Source organism: Astatotilapia calliptera, chromosome 3 (genome assembly GCF_964374335.1).
Source record: "Astatotilapia calliptera chromosome 3, fAstCal68.1, whole genome shotgun sequence".
NCBI lineage: Eukaryota > Metazoa > Chordata > Actinopteri > Cichliformes > Cichlidae > Astatotilapia > Astatotilapia calliptera.
In genome coordinates, this window is record NC_137424.1 from 24784732 (window position 1) to 24803904 (window position 19173).

The following is a 19173-nucleotide window of genomic DNA, read 5'->3' on the forward strand; positions in this document are numbered from 1 at the left end:
GTATTTACCATATGATAGGGGAGGACTACAATTTCCAAATTTAAAATGGTACTATTGGGCTGCTCAGCTGAGGACCACTATGTTTTGGTTTTCAAACGATATTTCCCTTCCCTGGTTAGCAACTGAAAGAATGTCCTCAAAGGGTCTGTCGTTAAATAGCTATTTATACTCAGCACCCTTCAAAACTTTAAAGAGAATTACTACTAATCCCTTTGTAAAAAAAACACTGTTGTTGTTTGGCATGAAGTACAAAAATGTTGAATGACTCTCCTGGGTTGTCCTGTTTCTCCCCAATTTGGGGTAATGAACTCTTTGCCCCAGCTAAGAATGACATGGGCTTTAAAGCTTGGCTGAACAAGGGCATTGCGAAACTACAGGACGTATATGAGGAATATTCTCTAATGCCATTCAGTGAATTAAGGGCAAAGTTTGATTTACCGCAGAAACACTTTTTTAAGTATCTACAACTTAGAAGTTTTATTCTGGCACACTTAAACAATGCAGTGCATCAACCCCCACTCTCCATCCTAGAAACTCATGTTACAAAAAACTGTTTTAGTAAAAGACTGGTGTCCCAGTTTTATAGCATGTTAGTTGAAAACCATAAGGACAACTCTGATAGTAAAAGACGGGAGTGGATTAGTGACTTACAAGAAGATATTTCATATACTGAATGGGGTAAAATATGTTCAAAAACACACACTCAAACCATTAACACTCATTTGGGGATGATACAATTTAATTGGATAATGCGAACATACATATCCCCTGTACAATGAAATTAATTTGATCCTAATATAATTGATCTGCACGGTGGCACGGTGGTTAGCACTGTTGCCGCACAGCAAGAAGGTCCTGAGTTCAATTCCAAAATCAGGCTGGGGTCTTTCTGTGTGGAGTTTACATGTTTTGTGTGGGTTCTCTCCGGGTACTCCGGCTTCCTCCCACCGTCCAAAGACATATGCAGCTTGTGGGGATAGGTTAATTGGATAATCCAAATTGCCACTAGCTGTAAATATGTGAGTGCGAATGGTTGTCTGTCCCTGTGTGTTAGCCCTGCGACAGACTGGCGACCTGTCCAGGGTGTACCCCGCCTCTCGCCCTATGACAGCTGGGATAGTCTCCAGCACCCCCCCCCGCGACCCTGAAAAGGATAAGCGGAAGTGAATGGATGGATGGATAATTGATCTATGCTATAAGTGTAATAGACATCAGGGTACACTATACCACTGCCTGTGGAAATGTGAAGAGATCCAAAAATTTTGGAGCTCTGTGTTAAAATATATCTCTCAGATCACACCTTCTCCTGTACCGCTTTGCCCTAAGTTATGCATTTTAGGCTTGTATCCAGATGACTGCACTCTGGTCGATCTTTGTTTGCTACAGGCCAAACGCTGTATTGCCTTATGCTGGAAGAATGTTGGTTGCCCCTCTTTTAACCACTGGTTAAATAACTTAACATCGAGTTTAGCTCTTGATAAACTGACCTATATTGTTAGAAAGAAGGCTTCTGAATTTTACAACATCTGGAAGATATTTTTGGATCTACCGAGGAATGGGGATGTGGGGGGGGGGGGGGGGGGGGGAGTAAAGACATTACTTCAATATTGTTTTATATTGATATATATTTGCCTTCTGTTGACCATCACCTCAGGTTCACCATCACAGTTTCAGCATACAGATGCACACTGTGTAAATATGAACACATTCAAAAACTCATGTCTCAGAAATAAGCACAGCTGTTCATGTTTGTCATTAGTTTCATTTGTAAGTGATCAAAGTAGAAAACAGAACTGATGTTCAAGAACAAACCGTAGCTGCACTAATATTACAGATCTCCATTGTTGTGGTGAACAGACATGTTGCTTTTAAAAATACATGCAGTGTGTGACTGTTCACTGAGACCATGAACGCCACTTCGCTGAAGCATTCTTATTCTTCTTCTTCTTGCCATTAAATTGGAAGCAGAAGGAGCATGAGCTGATTTGATCTACTGAAAGGAAAAAACAGAACATCTGAGCTGAAACCAGTCAGCTGAAATCATTAAGACAGGAACAAATTCAATGCAGTGTCTCAAGTGGCTTAGCCTGTTACAACTGTTGATACAAGCTAAATACGGTTAACACACAGTGTCAGGGAGCTCCAGTGTGGGAACTAGTGGCTTTAGGTTTGTAGTCATTTAACTATCATCCATTCATTCATTTAATTCAGGAGGAAGAAATGCCAGGTTGGTGCAGGCATTTGGTCCCATGCTGTCTTTAACTAAATGACTTGGTTCATTTTATGGCTGGGCTGTATGTGGGGTTATATCATGTTATTTGGGCAGGAGTACCTGTCCCCTGTTAGACTTAGAAAGTTTCTCCATAAGTAGAGCTTCTAACTCTTCTAGCACATCTGTGGCTGACAGCTTTTTGGTGGCTCTTTTTACCCCACACTGGTTGTGAGTGTGTAAATAGCCCCACTAGTTCTTTTGGGTTGCAGTTAACTAGGGAGGAAGAGGTGGGTCTGCCATGACTAGATGAATAACAATTATCTGGGATACATAAATTTCATAATGCATGCATATATCTCTATCAATTAAACCTGGCCTGAGGGCTGCCGTTTTTTACATTCAGTTATTTCTCTTAGAAATGTTGAATCTAAATAATGAATGTGTTACAGTTAAAGTGAAACACTGGTCATTGTAAATGGCTCATTGGGACACAGAAACCTTTAAATTAAACCTGATATCGAGTGTCAAACAATATCAAAGCTGTAAAAGATGTTTACAGTCAGAATTTATAAAACTATGATTGTAAATAAATTCAAACAAGTGAGCTTTTCTCTTTGTGCTGAATATCAACACTGTGATTTCTTAGACTGTAAGCTTTACTTTAGCACAACCAGTTGTAGAAGCCGTCACTCCAAATGTCTTTGATAACAAGAAAAAAATACCTTTTCAGTCCACGGCCTGAAGTTCTTCTCCGACATCTTCTGCCATCAGCTTTGTCTGCTGGTTTGAAGACAATAAACCACAAAAAATATGATTTAGTCACTTTGTCTGCGTCATGCAGCTCAAAATGTGTCGTGTAACGATGATGTTGAATAGCCGTCGTTATCCCTCTGCTGTGTCAGTAGGATTGTACTGTACAGCATCTCATTGATATGTGAGGAATGCTAATGTAACACGATAACAGACTTACATCATTAAAACATAAAGGACAGTAGATATTTAGATATTTTTATATTTATATTACATTTTATAGCTGACGGATATTACTAAATAGATAGAATTTACTAAATAGCTGGATGAAGATGAAAAATATGTCTATAATAACAAATGACCATGAGAGCCAGTAGAATTAATTCAACTGGACACTCAAAAGACGTACTTAAATGCTCTTTAAGTGGCAGAACAGATGAACAAACAGTTAATTGCTTACTTGAGATGAAATCTGCTCAGCTACTTTGAAAACAGCTTCTAACTGGTTCCTCCTTTAACAGGATGACTGCTCAGGGGTAAGGCCATCATGCAATCCAGCAACCTTTATGGTTCTGCTTTGATTCAACAGGAGCTATTAGGGAAACCTTCCAGCGCCTCCTGTGAAAGACACAGGCATAAACACACAAACATTTATTAACATGTTCCACTGTCTCCCAGTTTGATTTTCTCATCCTGTGGACAACAACATACAGGGATGCAGGTTTATTGTTAACTTTTGTAAGGTTTATTTACTGAACATATCCAGCTGCAGCTCCACTGTGATCCTGAACTGGATAAGCACTTAAGAAAATGTGTCAATAAATGGACGTACATCAACTTACTATATTTATCCAAACAGACGGGACCAATAATGCTTCACTGAGTTAGAGACTTTAACGTCTCTTCTATGTAAGAATGTCTCGTGCTGATATACCTGCAAACTTGACAACAAAGGTTTTTCAGACTGCATGTAGCTGTCCTCTATGTCAGCTCACACATTTACATTCATGTCACACTTATTTCTGCTTTCCCATTTTATAATTATTACTTACATTTTGATTAGATACCTTGAGTTTGTAAATGATCAGATTACATAATTGGAATACAATGTATCCAATTCAGGATTGCGGGAGGATGAAGCCTATCCCAGCTGATACAGGACAGAGACAGGCTGCCAGTTTATTGCAGGGCTAACACAATATGTGTAACAGAAAATCCACTTAAATGTTTGATATTTCTTATAATAATCATAATTATGACTATTATTTAAAGGTTTCTTTATAAATACATTTTGATTTTTTTATAACACCTAAAATATAAACCTGAGCTGTTTCAGATTCTGACCTCTGACCTCAGTGACCTGGCTCTGTCCTCACTGCAGCTCCCTCTTGGAAGTACGTCTGCTTCTTGTCTTCCCTCAGTGTTGACCGCCTGCCCTTGATATCACGTACTGTAACTGAGGAACAAAAAAGGACAAACACTTGCCTTCATTGAAAAGTACATTCATACAGAGATAATCTATGGAAACACACTAGTTCACCCTTTGGGAGAAATCAGTTCCTGTGAAACATTTCTGTAAATGAACATCATGTGGAGAATGAATGAAATGAGTTCTTCAGGTGACTCAACAGTCCCACACTGACAAATGAAATCTAGTAAAACTATTAAGCATATTTGCTCTTCTGAAATCTGTGTTAAACAACAACAAACATAAATTAGTAACAAAAATACAGCTGAGTAGAGGCTTTACAAACTACCAGCAGCCATAATGCTAAATTTTAATCTTCAAATGTTTCTGAGCCGTTTTCAACCTGCTTTTAACACATTAAAGTCCCACAGTCAATGCAGCCTGACTCAATCCTAGATGTTCAGCACACAGAGGTGCCGTTTAAAGTTTAGTGTTAACCTGAGTCACTGATCATTTGCAGAATTACAGAGTCTGGCAGTCTTTGCATGATGTCCACGTCACTGTAAGTTTCTAGCTGACTCTCAGGTGTGACAGGTGTGCCAGCAGGAAAGAGTAATAATAACCTGCATCCTGAGGTTTGTCATGCAGGATTAAAGGAGCCAGGCTTTGTTCACACAGCTAGGATTGTATTTTACACTGACCCTGGGTCAGTATAAGTATCATACAGTTTAAACGAAGCACTGAAACTTGCACATATTTATTATAGATGCACTGAAGCTAATCGAGATATTTGCTGTCAATCTGTGGCTGCGATTAAACACTTTACTGGAAACTTTATTAACTAGTAACTTCATCAGTCATGACAGAAGCTAATATTTCTGTGCTAGCATCGTTTAAACAGTAACAGCTTTACTCCAATATAAGCTAACGTTTACACCGTAACTTTAAGCTAGCACCATAAAGACGGTAAAACACGTAATAATATCTACAAATGCATCTTAAAGCTGTTATATTAGCACTCGGTGTATTACTAACATAAGCACATTAACATTATTGACACTCGCTGACTTTTAAATGCTGTCCATTTAAATGGTCTTACCTGTACACACTGCATATCCACCGGATTCCAGCCAGAGTGGATTCTGGAGTCTTCCACGCTCCTGTTAGTGATCCTCCATCTGGATGGATGATAACAACCTTCTGAACAATCTAGCAGGAGATGGCCCATATCTATGGGACTGATTTGTGCTAATAACGCCCATTGTATGGACTGATAACAGCCGAAGCGGGTGAATAAAGTCACCCAGTCGCTAGCTGTGCCATTACCCAGCATACATCACTCCCTCCATAAATGCAATAAACGATACAAAAGTATCGTTCTACCTGTTTTTCAGGTAGTTGTTTACATTATATAATTTATTGTGTTCAGTATACGTCACTACAATGTGATTTCGGAAATATATAAATATACAGACAACAGGCTCTACCACGGCAATCTCTTGTCGTCAATAAGCAACGTTTAGGGAGCTCTATAGTATTCAATGAGAGGACCCTGCACATCAATTCTCGTCGCGAGGGGGGTACCCTGTGCGTCGATAAGTGAAGCAGAGGGAGCCTGACCATGCGTCACACGTTTGACGAGTTGGGAGTGAGAACGTGTTGGATAAAGCCATAAATATGTGTGTCTGAGTCTTCTATCAAAAGTTACAGCTATTTATATGAAGTTGTACAAAAATGCTTTATTTCGTCAAGACAGTGCGTTTCTCACTAATACATGCATTTGAATGGGGAACTCGCCCGAAACAAAGTATAGGTTTTCATTATGTGAATAACTTGAAAATCTTAGCTCAAACAGCTGCAAAACCGGGGACAACAGGACAACAGGGGACTGTGATGCCAGCTTCTACAATCCACATTACACCAGGGACAGTGCTTCCTGTGAGGCCATCTTCACCCCACCAGGGCCTGCTTGTTGATGCCATCCACATTAGGGCCTGTGGTGCTGGTCGATATCATGTACATTTCACCAGGGCCGGTGTTGTTGGCTGAGGCAATCCACATTGCATCATTGCCACTGCTCCCTGTGAGGCCATATTCACCACTCCAGGGCCTGTGCTCCTGGCTGATACCATGTACATTTCACCAGGGAGTATGTTGCTGGCTGAGGCCATCTACAATTCACCGGGGCTTGTGCTACTGTCTGAGGCCATCCACATTACACCAGGTCTTGTGTTACTGGCTGAGGCCAGCTAAATTTCACCTGGGCCTGTGTTGCTGGCTGTTGCCATCGACAATACACAAGGGAGTATGTTGCTGGCTGTTGGCATCCACAATGAACAAGGGCCTCTGCTAGTTGCTGATGCCAGCTAGGGCTGCTCAATTATGGCAAAAATGATAATCACGATTATTTTCACTGAAATTGAGATCTCGATTATTTGACGATATTTATTGAACCCTTTAAGACCTACTATAGAACCAAGTCCGCCAGAGCTTATATTATTTTTTTTACATGTTATAGTGCCATTGGGAGCATTTCAAGTTGCTATACATCAATACAACTATTATAGCCCATATTTTAATAATATGTATGCATTAAGTCCATAGTAACTACATTAATTGCAAAAAAGTGCAATAAACTACAAAAAAATTGAAAATCATTTTTGTTTTTGTTTTTTACATATATTTCTACTTGGAGAAATTTAAGAGGTTTATCCCTCAAAACTTTAAATACAAAAAATAGTTTACAACAACAGGAGATTTATTTTGAGTGTCTTCATAGTTTTGTTTTGAAGATAAAGCAATTTTTATATACTGCAGGAAAAACAAAAAAACAATCCCATGATTCAAATTAGCAAAGAAAACAGCATGTGCATCAAAATAAACTATTTCCAGCAGTGCAATATGAGTTCTAAGCATCACAGAAACTATTCAGAAAAGTCAAACATGACTTATAAAAACACCAGTATAGGCTTTTAAGGCCTACAAGTAAAAAACTACATTTTCCGCGAAGATGACGTCACTTCCGGTTTCTGGCAGGAAATGGTGGACATGCGATCGTTCACGCTGACGTCTGTTTCACTGTGGGAAGTGTTACGAACAGCTGATCGGATCGGCAAAGTTTCTGGAATATTATGTTTTTGTTCCTGCAAGTGCTTTTTATGCAATTTTTGCAAAGCTTTATGTGGAAGGAAACCGTGACCGAGGACAAGCTGATGGCATAAAATGTAAGTACAACTCCTCCGGTTTCATATGCAAAAAAAAAATTATTGCGCCAGCTTACACGGTTCAGGTTCTACAGGGATTTAAAAATAGTTACACAAAATGGAGGGTGCTGCTCTGACTGGCTTTAAAGGGTTAACAATAAAATGTATTGAATAATGACTTTAAAAAATAATATAAAATAGTGTGCAAATACTGATAACAGTGCAAATGTTTGCAATATAAGAAATAAATGAAAAATGTAAACATCTATGTTTAGTGAACTTTGCAGTGCTGCTATGTGGTACAGCTACGACACCGTAGCAAAGTTTACACACTGTGTCTACTTGATCCACGTCTGACTCCGCGAACCCATAATGTTTCCACACCACTGAAGTTTTTTTTACCCCTCTTTTCAACCAACGGCAGTCACTCTCCTCTCCAAATACAGTGGGGCAAAAAAGTATTTAGTCAGCCACCGATTGTGCAAGTTCCCCCACTTAAAATGATGACAGAGGTCAGTAATTTGCACCAGAGGTACACTTCAACTGTGAGAGACAGAATGTGAAAAAAAAATCCATGAATTCACATGGTAGGATTTGTAAAGAATTTATTCGTAAATCAGGGTGGAAAATAAGTATTTGGTCACCTCAAACAAGGAAAATCTCTGGCTCTCACAGACCTGTAACGTCTTCTGTAAGAAGCTTTTCTGTCCCCCACTCGTTACCTGTATGAATGGCACCTGTTTGAACTCATCATCTGTATAAAAGACACCTGTCCACAGCCTCAAACAGTCAGACTCCAAACTCCGCCATGGCCAAGACCAAAGAGCTTTCGAAGGACACCAGGAAAAGTATTGTAGACCTGCACCAGACTGGGAAGAGTGAATCTACAATAGGCAAGCAGCTTGGTGTGAAAAAATCAACTGTGGGAGCAATCATCAGAAAATGGAAGACATACAAGACCACTGATAATCTCCCTCGATCTGGGGCTCCACGCAAGATCTCATCCCGTGGGGTCAAAATGATCATGAGAACGGTGAGCAAAGATCCCAGAACCACACGGGGGGACCTGGTGAATGACCTGCAGAGAGCTGGGACCAAAGTAACAAAGGTCACCATCAGTAACACACTACAACGGCAGGGAATCAAATCCCGCAGTGCCAGACGTGTTCCGCTGCTGAAGCCAGTGCATGTCCAGGCCCATCTGAAGTTTGCCAGAGAGCACATGGATGATACAGCAGAGGATTGGGAGAATGTCATGTGGTCAGATGAAACCAAAGTAGAACTTTTTGGTATAAACCCAACTCGTCGTGTTTGGAGGAAGAAGAATACAGAGTTGCATCCCAAGAACACCATACCTACTGTGAAGCATGGGGGTGGAAACATCATGGGGCTGTTTTTCTGCCAAGGGGACAGGATGACTGATCCGTGTTAAGGACAGAATGGATGGGGCCATGTATCGTGAGATTTTGAGCCAAAACCTCCTTCCATCAGTGAGAACTTTGAAGATGAAACGAGGCTGGGTCTTCCAACATGACAATGATCCAAAACACACCGCCCGGGCAACAAAGGAGTGGCTCCGTAAGAAGCATTTGAAAGTCCTGGAGTGGCCTAACCAGTCTCCAGACCTCAACCCCATAGAAAATCTGTGGCGGGAGTTGAAAGTCCGTGTTGCTCGGCGACAGCCCCAAAACATCACTGCTCTCGAGAAGATCTGCATGGAGGAATGGGCCAAAATACCAGCTACTGTGTGTGCAAACCTGGTAAAGACCTATAGTAAACGTTTGACCTCTGTTATTGCCAACAAAGGTTATGTTACAAAGTATTTAGTTGTACTTTTGTTATTGACCAAATACTTATTTTCCACCCTGATTTACGAATAAATTCTTTACAAATCCTACCATGTGGATTCATGGATTTTCTTTTTCACATTCTGTCTCTCACAGTTGAAGTGTACCTCTGGTGCAAATTACTGACCTCTGTCATCATTTTAGGTGGGGGAACTTGCACAATCGGTGGCTGACTAAATACTTTTTTGCCCCACTGTAACTTCTGCTTAGCTTTCCGAGCTTCCCTCGGGTCCTCTTAATTGTTGTGACGCATGTTCGAAACGAGAGGTGCGCTCGATTTGCCACACGGAGCAGCGCGAGAGTAAAGCACGAGGGAGGGGCTAATAATCGGCTCAGTCACTTTTAATGATCGTTAAAAGCCCAGATCGCAATCGTGATTAAAATTCGATTAATTGAGCAGCCCTAATGCCATCCACATTTCACCACGGCCAGTGCTCCCTGTGAGGCCATCTTCACCCCACCAGGGCCTCTGGTGCTCGTTGATGCCATCCACATTACACCTGGGCCTGTGGTGCTGACCGATATCATGCACATTTCACCAGGGCCAGTGGTGTTAGATGATGCCATCCACATTACAACAGGGCCTGTGCTACTGGCTGAGGACATTTACATTTCACCAGGGCCTGTGTTGGTGGCTGATCCCATCCACAATATACAAAGGCCTGTGCTACTGGCTGATGCAATCCACATTACACCAGGGCAAGTGGTCCCTGTGAGGCCATATTCACCACACCAGGGCCTGTGCTGTTGGCTGAGGCCATCCACATTACACCAGGGACTGTGATGCCGGCTTCTACCATCCACATTACACCAGTGACAGTGCTTCCTGTGAGGCCATATTCACCACACCAGGGCCTCTGCTGCTTGTTGATGCCATCCACATTACACCAGGGTGTGTGTTGCTGACCAATACCATCCATATTTCGCCAGGGCCAGTGTTGTTAGATGAGGCCATCCACATTACAACAGGGCCTGTGCTACTGGCTGAGACCAACTACATTTCACCAGGGTGCATGTTGCCAGCTGAGGCCATCTACATTTCACCAGGGCCTGTGTTGCTGGCTGATCCCATCCACAATACACAAATGCCTGTGCTACTTGCTGATGCCATCCACATTACACCAGGGCCAGTGCTCCCTGTGAGGCCATCTTCACCACACCAGGGCCTGTGCTGTTGGCTGAGGCCATCCACATTACACCAGGGCCTTTGCTGCTGTCTGAGGCCATCCATATTACACCAGGGACTGTGATGCTGGCTTCTACCATCCACATCACATGCTGCTCTATAGACAATCCCACTCTCAGCAATCCTGCTCATGCTGGTCACTTTACTTTATCTCACTCAAGGTCACTTTCACTCACATTGTAAACTGTAAAGCTGCTATGTTGGCCATCTGAAACACGTCAAAGCCACTTTAAATCATGATTGTAAATTTTAAAATGTCATTTACCCTTTACCTCAAAGTGTATACAATTCTATTCTTGTTCTTGCTCTTACTGTATTTGTTGTTGTTCTTTTGCACTGGAGCCTCGTCATCTTGTCTCTCTATATACTGTACTGTGGGATGACAATAAAGTTTCCTTTGACTTTGACAATGTCAATGTTTTATTGCACGTGATAAAATTTACTGTGACAGAAAGTTGACAGTTAAAACACTGTTTGCACTTTCAGTGTAACATGTGGTAATGTCCTCCCAACAAAGCAGAGGACCTGCAAAAAACGAGTCATTTGTGTTACATCTCAGTGTCCACTCTCTTCCCGGCAGGACAAAAATACACTGGAGTGACGGCGTTGCAGAAAAGACATTTTCCAGAGGAGGTGACGAAATCTTGACATATTCAGGACCAGAGATGGAAAAAAGTAATCGGATTACAGTAACGCGTTACAAGTAACGCATTACTGTAATCCGATTACTTTTTTCAAGTAACGAGTAAAGTAAGGGATTACTATTGCAAAAACGGTAATTAGATTACCGTTACTTTCCCGTAGGAACGCTGCGTTACTGCGTTACTAAAACCGTGATTTTTTTGCGAGAATGTCTCATGACAGTGACAATAGCAAGTGCGACGTTTGTGACAACAGCTGTGTGCAGATCAACAATGGATCACATATCGAGTGCGGGAGAGAGTATGAGCGTGCAGCGTTTAAAGCGTGGAAGTACTGACCTTACTTTGAGTTTGATTCCATAAAAAGTGACAAAAACATTAGTGTCCGTTGTGCGTGGGAAGAAAACTTCTTTTTACAGCGAAAAAAACCTCCTAAACTTCCAAGCAAGCACCGAGTGCGCTAGACGTAATGGGAAACTCACAGAGAAACTCGCGGATTCTTCCACTGACCGCTGCGGCACACCTGCACCAGGATAATCCTCCGCCTACCCTACTCCCTCTTTACAGGTGAAAATAGAGCAAAAAGACCGCTAGTCTTTGACTTTATTTATTTTCTGCTGTGTTTTACTTGCATCTATTTGAAAGACTGTGTGTAAACACACAAAAAATATATATTTTATGTGCTGGAATGTGCAGAAAATAGGTTTAAATATTAAACAAATTTCTTCCAGTCAGAGAATGTTGCATATAATTAAATGTTTGCTTGATGCATAAAGTTAAAAGATTAAAAGTAATAAAACAAGTTTTAAAAAGAGACTTTTCATCTGATTACATTTTGTATGATGGATTATGTAGAAAAGGTAGAATTGGGCTGAAAGATCTATCGCTTTATCACCTATTCAGGTTGTAAATCGTGTTTTTAAATAGTAACTAAGTAACTAAGTAATTAATTACTTTTGAAAATAAGTAATCAGTAAAGTAACGGGATTACTTTTTTGGGGAAGCAATCAGTAATTAGTTACTGATTACTTTTTTCAAGTAACTTGACCAACACCAAAGAGAGTGAACATGAAAGCAGCATGCAGCTGTAGCTGGGGTATGGATAGAATTAAACCCAGAATTTTTTTCTTATTCTTATTTTATTAAATTATATTTTTATGTATGTACATGTTTAGAATTAATGTAATTATTTGGTAAAATATGTTTAAATGTTTTGTATTATGAAGTAAAAAAACGTTTTTTGATTGTGTTTATTTTGTTTTATTTTGATCTTGAACAAACTTGGTGGCTGTAGGGCAAATTTTATTGGATGGTGAAAATGATTGGCTTTTATCAGTTTATTCTTTCCTGTATTCGTGGCTGTTTGGTTTGGAGCTCGGTTTTACTTTGGTGGTTCGGACCGGAAGTGGTTTCTTTTCCTGAGTATTTTGACGCTCGGATGAGTCTGTGAGGGAGGCACAGTTGAAGAACGCTGGCAGTGTCGAGGGTCACAGGAATGTATAGTAAACACAGGCAGAAAAATACTCACACATCCCCGGCACAGTGTGGACGTGTGCTCGCTCTTCTTTGTTTCTTGGTGCTGAACGGCGCAGTGGAAGGAGCCCCCAGACACGGAGAGCGAGGTAAGAGTACCGCCGAAGAAACTTCTTGTGCTTAACAGTTGCTGTTGACCCGCAAAAGCGCCTGCCTCTGTGAGAAGGCTTTAGTTTAAGCAAGAAACATGTCACTTTGACACACAGAAGACCGTATTTTTGGTCTGTGTGATGACGTTTCAGTGAAAAAAGATGTTATCAAAGCTGTTATTAACGGCCAACACATGACCTGCAGACCTTTGCTGGGTGTCCTGTACTCAAGAGTACGCCACTGACTGCAGCAGCAGTGCGATATCTGTTAGATGTGATGTTACTGTGATGTTAATGGGGGAGGGGGCTCTTCTACTGAAATCTACCAAAGACTCGCCATGTTTAGGAAATCAGAGGCCAGATGTGTTCCAGGCGTTATGCTGGGCAGACACTGTGCGATTTTTTTTCAGTCGCGCGATTCAGCTCCTGCTCAAACTGCACGATTGACTCGCAGGAGTTCGTAGATCACGGCACAGGGTCTCACACTATACGACCCGATGCTCTGATGCGACCTGAGTGCTCAAACTGTGCGTCCATAAAATGAAGGTTATAACTGAAATTCTGTCGCTCGCTCTCTCTCTCTGTCTTTCACTCACACAGACACACCACCACCATCAACTTTGTTAAATTGCTAATGAAAAACATTGATCAGGCAGCTGTGATTGAGCAGGAGTGTAGATCCAACTATTTTCATGGTTGTTGTGGTCGTGATAATTTTGTGAGGCCACATCGAAAAGGCTCGGGTGAGCTTGCCATAGTTCTACAAGTTGTGCCTCCATCGCTTGTGTCCAGATCACACGCCGCACTGCCGTGCTGCGCCGTCTTTTTCGCTGACATTTGTGTTTGCGCGTGCGCAGTGTGAGAAGCTGCGACGACACCCTCGCGACCAAGCGATTGATGATCGCACGACTCAAAAATCGGCTCAAATGGGCCAAAAATCGCACAGTGTAAGCCCAGCATTAACGAGTTATTGTGAGCAGGCCAGATTCTAACTGTGGCATCGTCTGCGTCTCCCCAACACGGCGAGGGAATTTATCCATGACCTCTTTTACAAGTGTGTTAAGTTTGTTACAACTCAGTAATGTCTTTAGGGGAACTCGCATGTGTGAGTTCAGTATGAGGCCGGTCCATCTTCGTGCGCTGCCCATAAAAGGCAGGCTCAGAGAGTCGCTGGAGGATAGGCAGACTGATGCAGCCCAGAGCCAACAGGCTGGCTCCCACACTGGATTTATGTATGATTAAGGATGATATGAGAGAAGAAACGGCTAATTTATTGGTAAATAAATCAATGATGATGATGATATGATGCATCCACTGTTACTACTAATTTTAGAAGTAACAATAGTAACTGAAATAAAATTATTAATGATGATGATAACAATCATGAATGATAAGTTATTAATACAGTGTAGCTGCCACGTTTGTAAAGTGGTATGGGAGTGGTTGAGTTAGTGGTATTTCGTTAAGTAACCGGGTGATTCAGTCTTTGATGTCTGAGTTTTTTCTTTCTTTTTTGTGTGGTGTAAATGTGGCATTTACATTACTGTGGCAAGTTTAGATTCTTCACCTGCAACTGATTATAAGTGATAAAGTGTCAATCTAAAGAACATGTAAAGTCACCGGTCTAAGTGCCTTTAATCAGTTCTTGCGTGCTGCTTACAGCTCTCATCCCTGCATATGTCTTCTGTTTGGAATTCTGTTCTGCAGGACAGTCACCCACTTCCTCTCTAACTCTGGTGCCCTCTCAGACCCTCACTTATTCTCTCATGAATTTTGAATTACTTTTCACAGAGTTAACATCACAGGTACAGAGATATCATATCATATCTGTCATATCACGGATCTGAGAGAAGAAGGGAAGGAGCTATATGAAAATGATTTGTGATGTTGCAGAGCTGGATGACTGCACTTCTGTTCTGTAAGTGCTGATTTATGACTAAAAATCTTAAATCCTGTAACAAATCCCTAAAAGCTCACTTAAAAATATCTTAATTGGCTCCCCTGTGGGCTCTGAAAGGGAAACTCCAGCAAATACATATACCGTAATTGTCGGACTATAAGCCGCTACTTTTTGCACAAGCTTTGAACCCTGCGGCTTTTAGTCAGGTGCGGCTTTTCTATGGATTTTCCATGATTTTTGTCATATCGTAAGACGATTTGTTTTGTTTGTTCCGCTGTTGTACGGCACTACGTTGCCTGGCGGAAGGATCGGGGTTCAAGAGTGGTATGTTAGTCACATGTCCGTCCGCCAGGCAATGTAGTGCCGTACGAAGTAGCGCGAAAAACAAACTTCAAAGTAGCGCTACGCATTCAGCGGGAGGCATGGATGACGAGCGGCGATAAACTTGCGAAAAGCAAGTTATGCTCAACTCCACCGGTGGATTCTGACAGCGTGGAAAAGTGCGAAAACATCCACGATCACCAACGGATTTTGAAGGGCTGGACTGCTGCATGATGGAGAGGAGGACACCGCCACGGCCCTTCTGAGGGTGTTCGACTCTGACACTGACAACGAGGATTTCTTTGGTTTTGAAAGTGACAACGAAGGAGAGAAGCGGAGAGTGGATGACGAAGCCATCCTGAGCCTGTTCGTTTCCGACATTGGAGAAGAGGACTTTGGTGGTTTTAGAGCGCAGGAAGAAGAGAAAGATGGTGAATGACTGACTTTTCTTCTTGTTAAAGCCGTGTCACTGCACCTGAGCCTAAAAGGTAGTCCGAATCTATTTTTCTGGTGTGCTGTAGGTTACTGTTATGTACTACATGTGCAAATATGTACCCATAACTTGTTTTTCAAAATATTAATAAAAGGGGTGTGTCTCCAAACAGCCATCTCTTTCCTGACAATTCCCTTTGTGCATATTCTCTTACATATGATAAGTCAACATTGAAACACCTGCGGCTTTTAGTCAGGTGCGGCTAATGTATGTACAAAACAGGATTTTCCCCTGATTTTAGCTTGTGCGGCTAATATTCAGGTGCGCTTTGTAGTCCGGGAAATACGGTAACCGGTAGGAAAATCCTAACATCTATCAGCATGTCTACAGGTAATACAAATAAAGAAACAAAAAGAACAAAACAACAACATGCAGGTCATAAAGAACTAGATTTCCATACTGGATCAGATTTACTGGACAGAAGAGGAATGAATGTTAACAGAAGCAAGACAGAATACTTATGTTTGTGCATGCAAGGGAAATGGTTGTAAAAGTGAACACCAAAGGAGTGGAGAGAGTGAAGTTAGATGTTCAAATATCTGGGTCAACCATTTAAAGCAACAGAGAGGTGAAAAAGAAAGTGCAGGCAGAGTTGAGTGGGTGGAGACGAGTGCCAGTGTTGATTGGTGAGAGAAGGGTAACAGCAAGAATGAAAGGGATTTAAAAGAACCTACCCACCACTTTAATCACACATTGTTTTAACATATGGTATAGAAACTGAACATTTAGAATAGAATAGAATTGAACTTTATTGTCATTGCACATGTCACAGGTACAAGGCAACAAAATGCAGTTTGCATCCATCCAGAAGTGCTTTAGCCATGATATAGATATATTACAAATATATTAGGGGTGTGTATTGGCAAGAATCTGGCGATACAATATCTGTCATAATACAGGGGAGACGATACGATATATTGCGATACTAAAAGCCAGGCGATATTTGTGTTTAGGACTGAATTTAATTAGGAAAACTCACAGTAAACAGTCCAAACTGTTAAATGCTTGACATGAGCCATCTAAAACAAAAACACTCTCTCTAAGTTCAAAATGAATGGAGAAATTAACATCTGCCTTATGAGAAGTCATGTTAAATAAACAAACAAAAACTACTTTACTGAAATATCAACTATTTCTTTAACATGAAAAAAGGTAAACAATGTAACACTGAGGTCTTACTTACTAAGTACTATGATTGTAAAAAACGAAAACAAAGCACTTTTTATGTGACCTTAACATAAACAAATATAAATCAAAAATGAAACTGCTTGAAGAATCCAAGTAAACATTAACAAACAATGTAAAGTGCTATTAAAATTAAGTGTTAATAAAATAAAGTACAGCTCTGCAATGTCCAACAATGGAACACTTTTAGTAAAAGCTGAAAAGGGGAATTTACTCATTCAAATAAGTGCTTATGAGACTCAACCAAAATACCAAGCATTCTCAAATCTGAGATTTTACATGTTATAGTGTTTTCTCAGTGCTTATTTTTCAATTTCCAGATTTTTGTGCAGGAATACAAGCTGGTCGACATGGTCAGCTCTCAGGACACTTCTCTGTGCATTTACCATGTCTCCTGCAGAGGAGAAAACTCTCTCTGCAGAGACACTTGTTCCAGGAATGCATAGGAAACTCCTTGCTACTTTGGATAGTTGAGGGTATTCCTGTTCATGGTCCTTCCACCAACTGAGAGGATTTCCTGTGAGAGGCAAAGGGGTCTCATCTCTATACCTCTTGATCTCAGCTGCAGCAACATCATGTTCTGATTTTGGTGCAGTATTGTCACAAACATAGCTCCAAGCAAGTCCACCAATGCACATGAGGTCCTCTGTCTCTTTAGAGGTGGCAGAGGGATCGAGTCAAAGCTGTTTTTGTTATGTGGGTGATAATCCTCCTCTGTGGTATTCTCTTCCTCCACTTGTTTGTCAGACTCCTTATTCTTTTGCTCCTTAAAAACATTAAATTAAAATAGTATTAATGTCACAAAGTCAAAATTTAAAACCAAGATTCACCCTGTTCTGCTCTAATATCTGATGACAAATGTCATCAATATACTTCTTTTTTTTAAACTTTATTCACTTTCTTATAAATTCAGTTGAATTTTTCCAAGTAAATTCATTCATTTATTTACTTCCTTTTTCCCCCCTTCTTTATCACAGCCACCACAGTGTCCAACAGTCTGGAATAGGTCTCACTGGCCTCTGCTTCAGACAGGAAGGGCAGGTCCTTAAACCGAGGATCAACAGTTGATGCCATCCATAGTGTCTCCCTCTCATTTACATATCTCTTTCCCAGATCTTCTGCTATGGCAGTCTTAATGTCCCTTACTGTCGGTGTATCATCAACACTTTCTTGTGCACCCATCACAAGCTTGGCATGAAGAGGAGCAATGATGGACAGGGTTGGCATGCTCCCCTCTCTCACCAGGGTGGCGTCCTTCATAGGCTTGAGTGCCCTGACAACTTCTTCTGCACATATGATGTCAGACTCACTTAATGTGAAAATTTCTTTTTCACTCTTCCTAACTTCTGCAGAAAGCAGAGCCGCACAGATGGCTGGTTGCTGTTCTAAAAATCGATCTATCATATCATAGGAGCTGTTCCATCTTGTAATTACGTCCGTGATCAATCTGTGAGCTGGTAGCTGAAGGAGGCACTGTTTCTGTTTCTGCTTCAACTGATTGCTGGCTGTGGTGCTGCGCCTAAAAAAGGCTGTTACACGTCGGATCCTCCCGAGAAGTCGCACCACGGATTGTATTTTCATTGCTTTCTGTGAGGCGAGATTCAGACTGTGTGCAAAACATTGTATGTGCGTTATGCCTGCAAGTCTAGCCGTGAGAGCCATGTTTGGTGCATTATCGGTAACAACAACAACAAGGTCCTTTGCGTTCAATCCCCATTCAGCCACAGCGTCAGTTAGTAACGCTGCAATGTGTTCACCTGTGTGACTGTCATGCATGGCTTGGGTTTGTAGTACATGAGACTGAAGGTTCCACTGGTCCGTTATGTGATGAGCTGTAACAGTTACGTACGATTCAGTGGCTCTCGAAGTCCAAGAATCGCATGTCAAAGCAACTGTCTCTGCCGAGCTGAGAGAGTCCAGCACTGTCGCTTTGACTTCTTGGTACAACTTTGGCAGAGCGATGTCCGTGATGTGTTGTTGGGAAGGAACGGTGTAACGGGGCTCCAGCGTTTTAATCCTATTACGAAATCCTTTATTCTCCACAACACTCAGAGGGCGCATGTCTTTGCAAATAAAAACAAGTACTGACTGCGTTATTTTTGTTGCACGAGTTGAAGTTGCTGGTAGTTTCAAAAAGTTAACTTCTTCAATTGTCCGTTGAGCGAGATCACCTCATTTCGTTTTAAAATTAGCATTTGACGCTACATCGCTATGGTGTCTACACATGTGTGTTCGTAAATTTGTGGTGTTACCCGAATATTTGACTCTATTTGTCATAAATCCAAAATAAGTCCACACATCAGCTTTGAAAGCTGCTGGGGCCGGCTGTATCCTCTCCTCTTCGGTCATCAGTTAGCTAGCACAATTGGCCACTCATCCACTGTTCTACTTCGTTGGTTTTTGGC

General features: G+C 41.4%; 1 protein-coding gene and 1 long non-coding RNA gene across 3 annotated transcripts in view; one reads left to right on the forward strand and one right to left on the reverse strand.

Moving 5' to 3' along the window:
* Nucleotides 1–1607: 1607 nt before the first annotated feature.
* Nucleotides 1608–12912, reverse strand: LOC113016381 (uncharacterized). Its single transcript, XR_003271226.2, has 5 exons — nucleotides 12776–12912; nucleotides 4307–4418; nucleotides 3423–3580; nucleotides 2935–2992; nucleotides 1608–1993 (listed from the first exon to the last, which is right to left on the reverse strand). It is a non-coding gene; the product is annotated as an uncharacterized LOC113016381 (long non-coding RNA).
* The window catches only part of adam19a (ADAM metallopeptidase domain 19a), a 104492-nt gene continuing 97659 nt past the window's right edge, over nucleotides 12341–19173 (forward strand). The window contains exon 1 of one of the 2 annotated variants that reach the window (XM_080299761.1): nucleotides 12341–12869. In XM_080299761.1, coding sequence (XP_080155887.1) covers nucleotides 12743–12869 — 127 coding nt within the window. In that variant the 5' untranslated portion in view covers nucleotides 12341–12742. The remainder of the gene's footprint in view (nucleotides 12870–19173) is intronic. The other variant, XM_026158285.2, reaches the window with a different exon arrangement.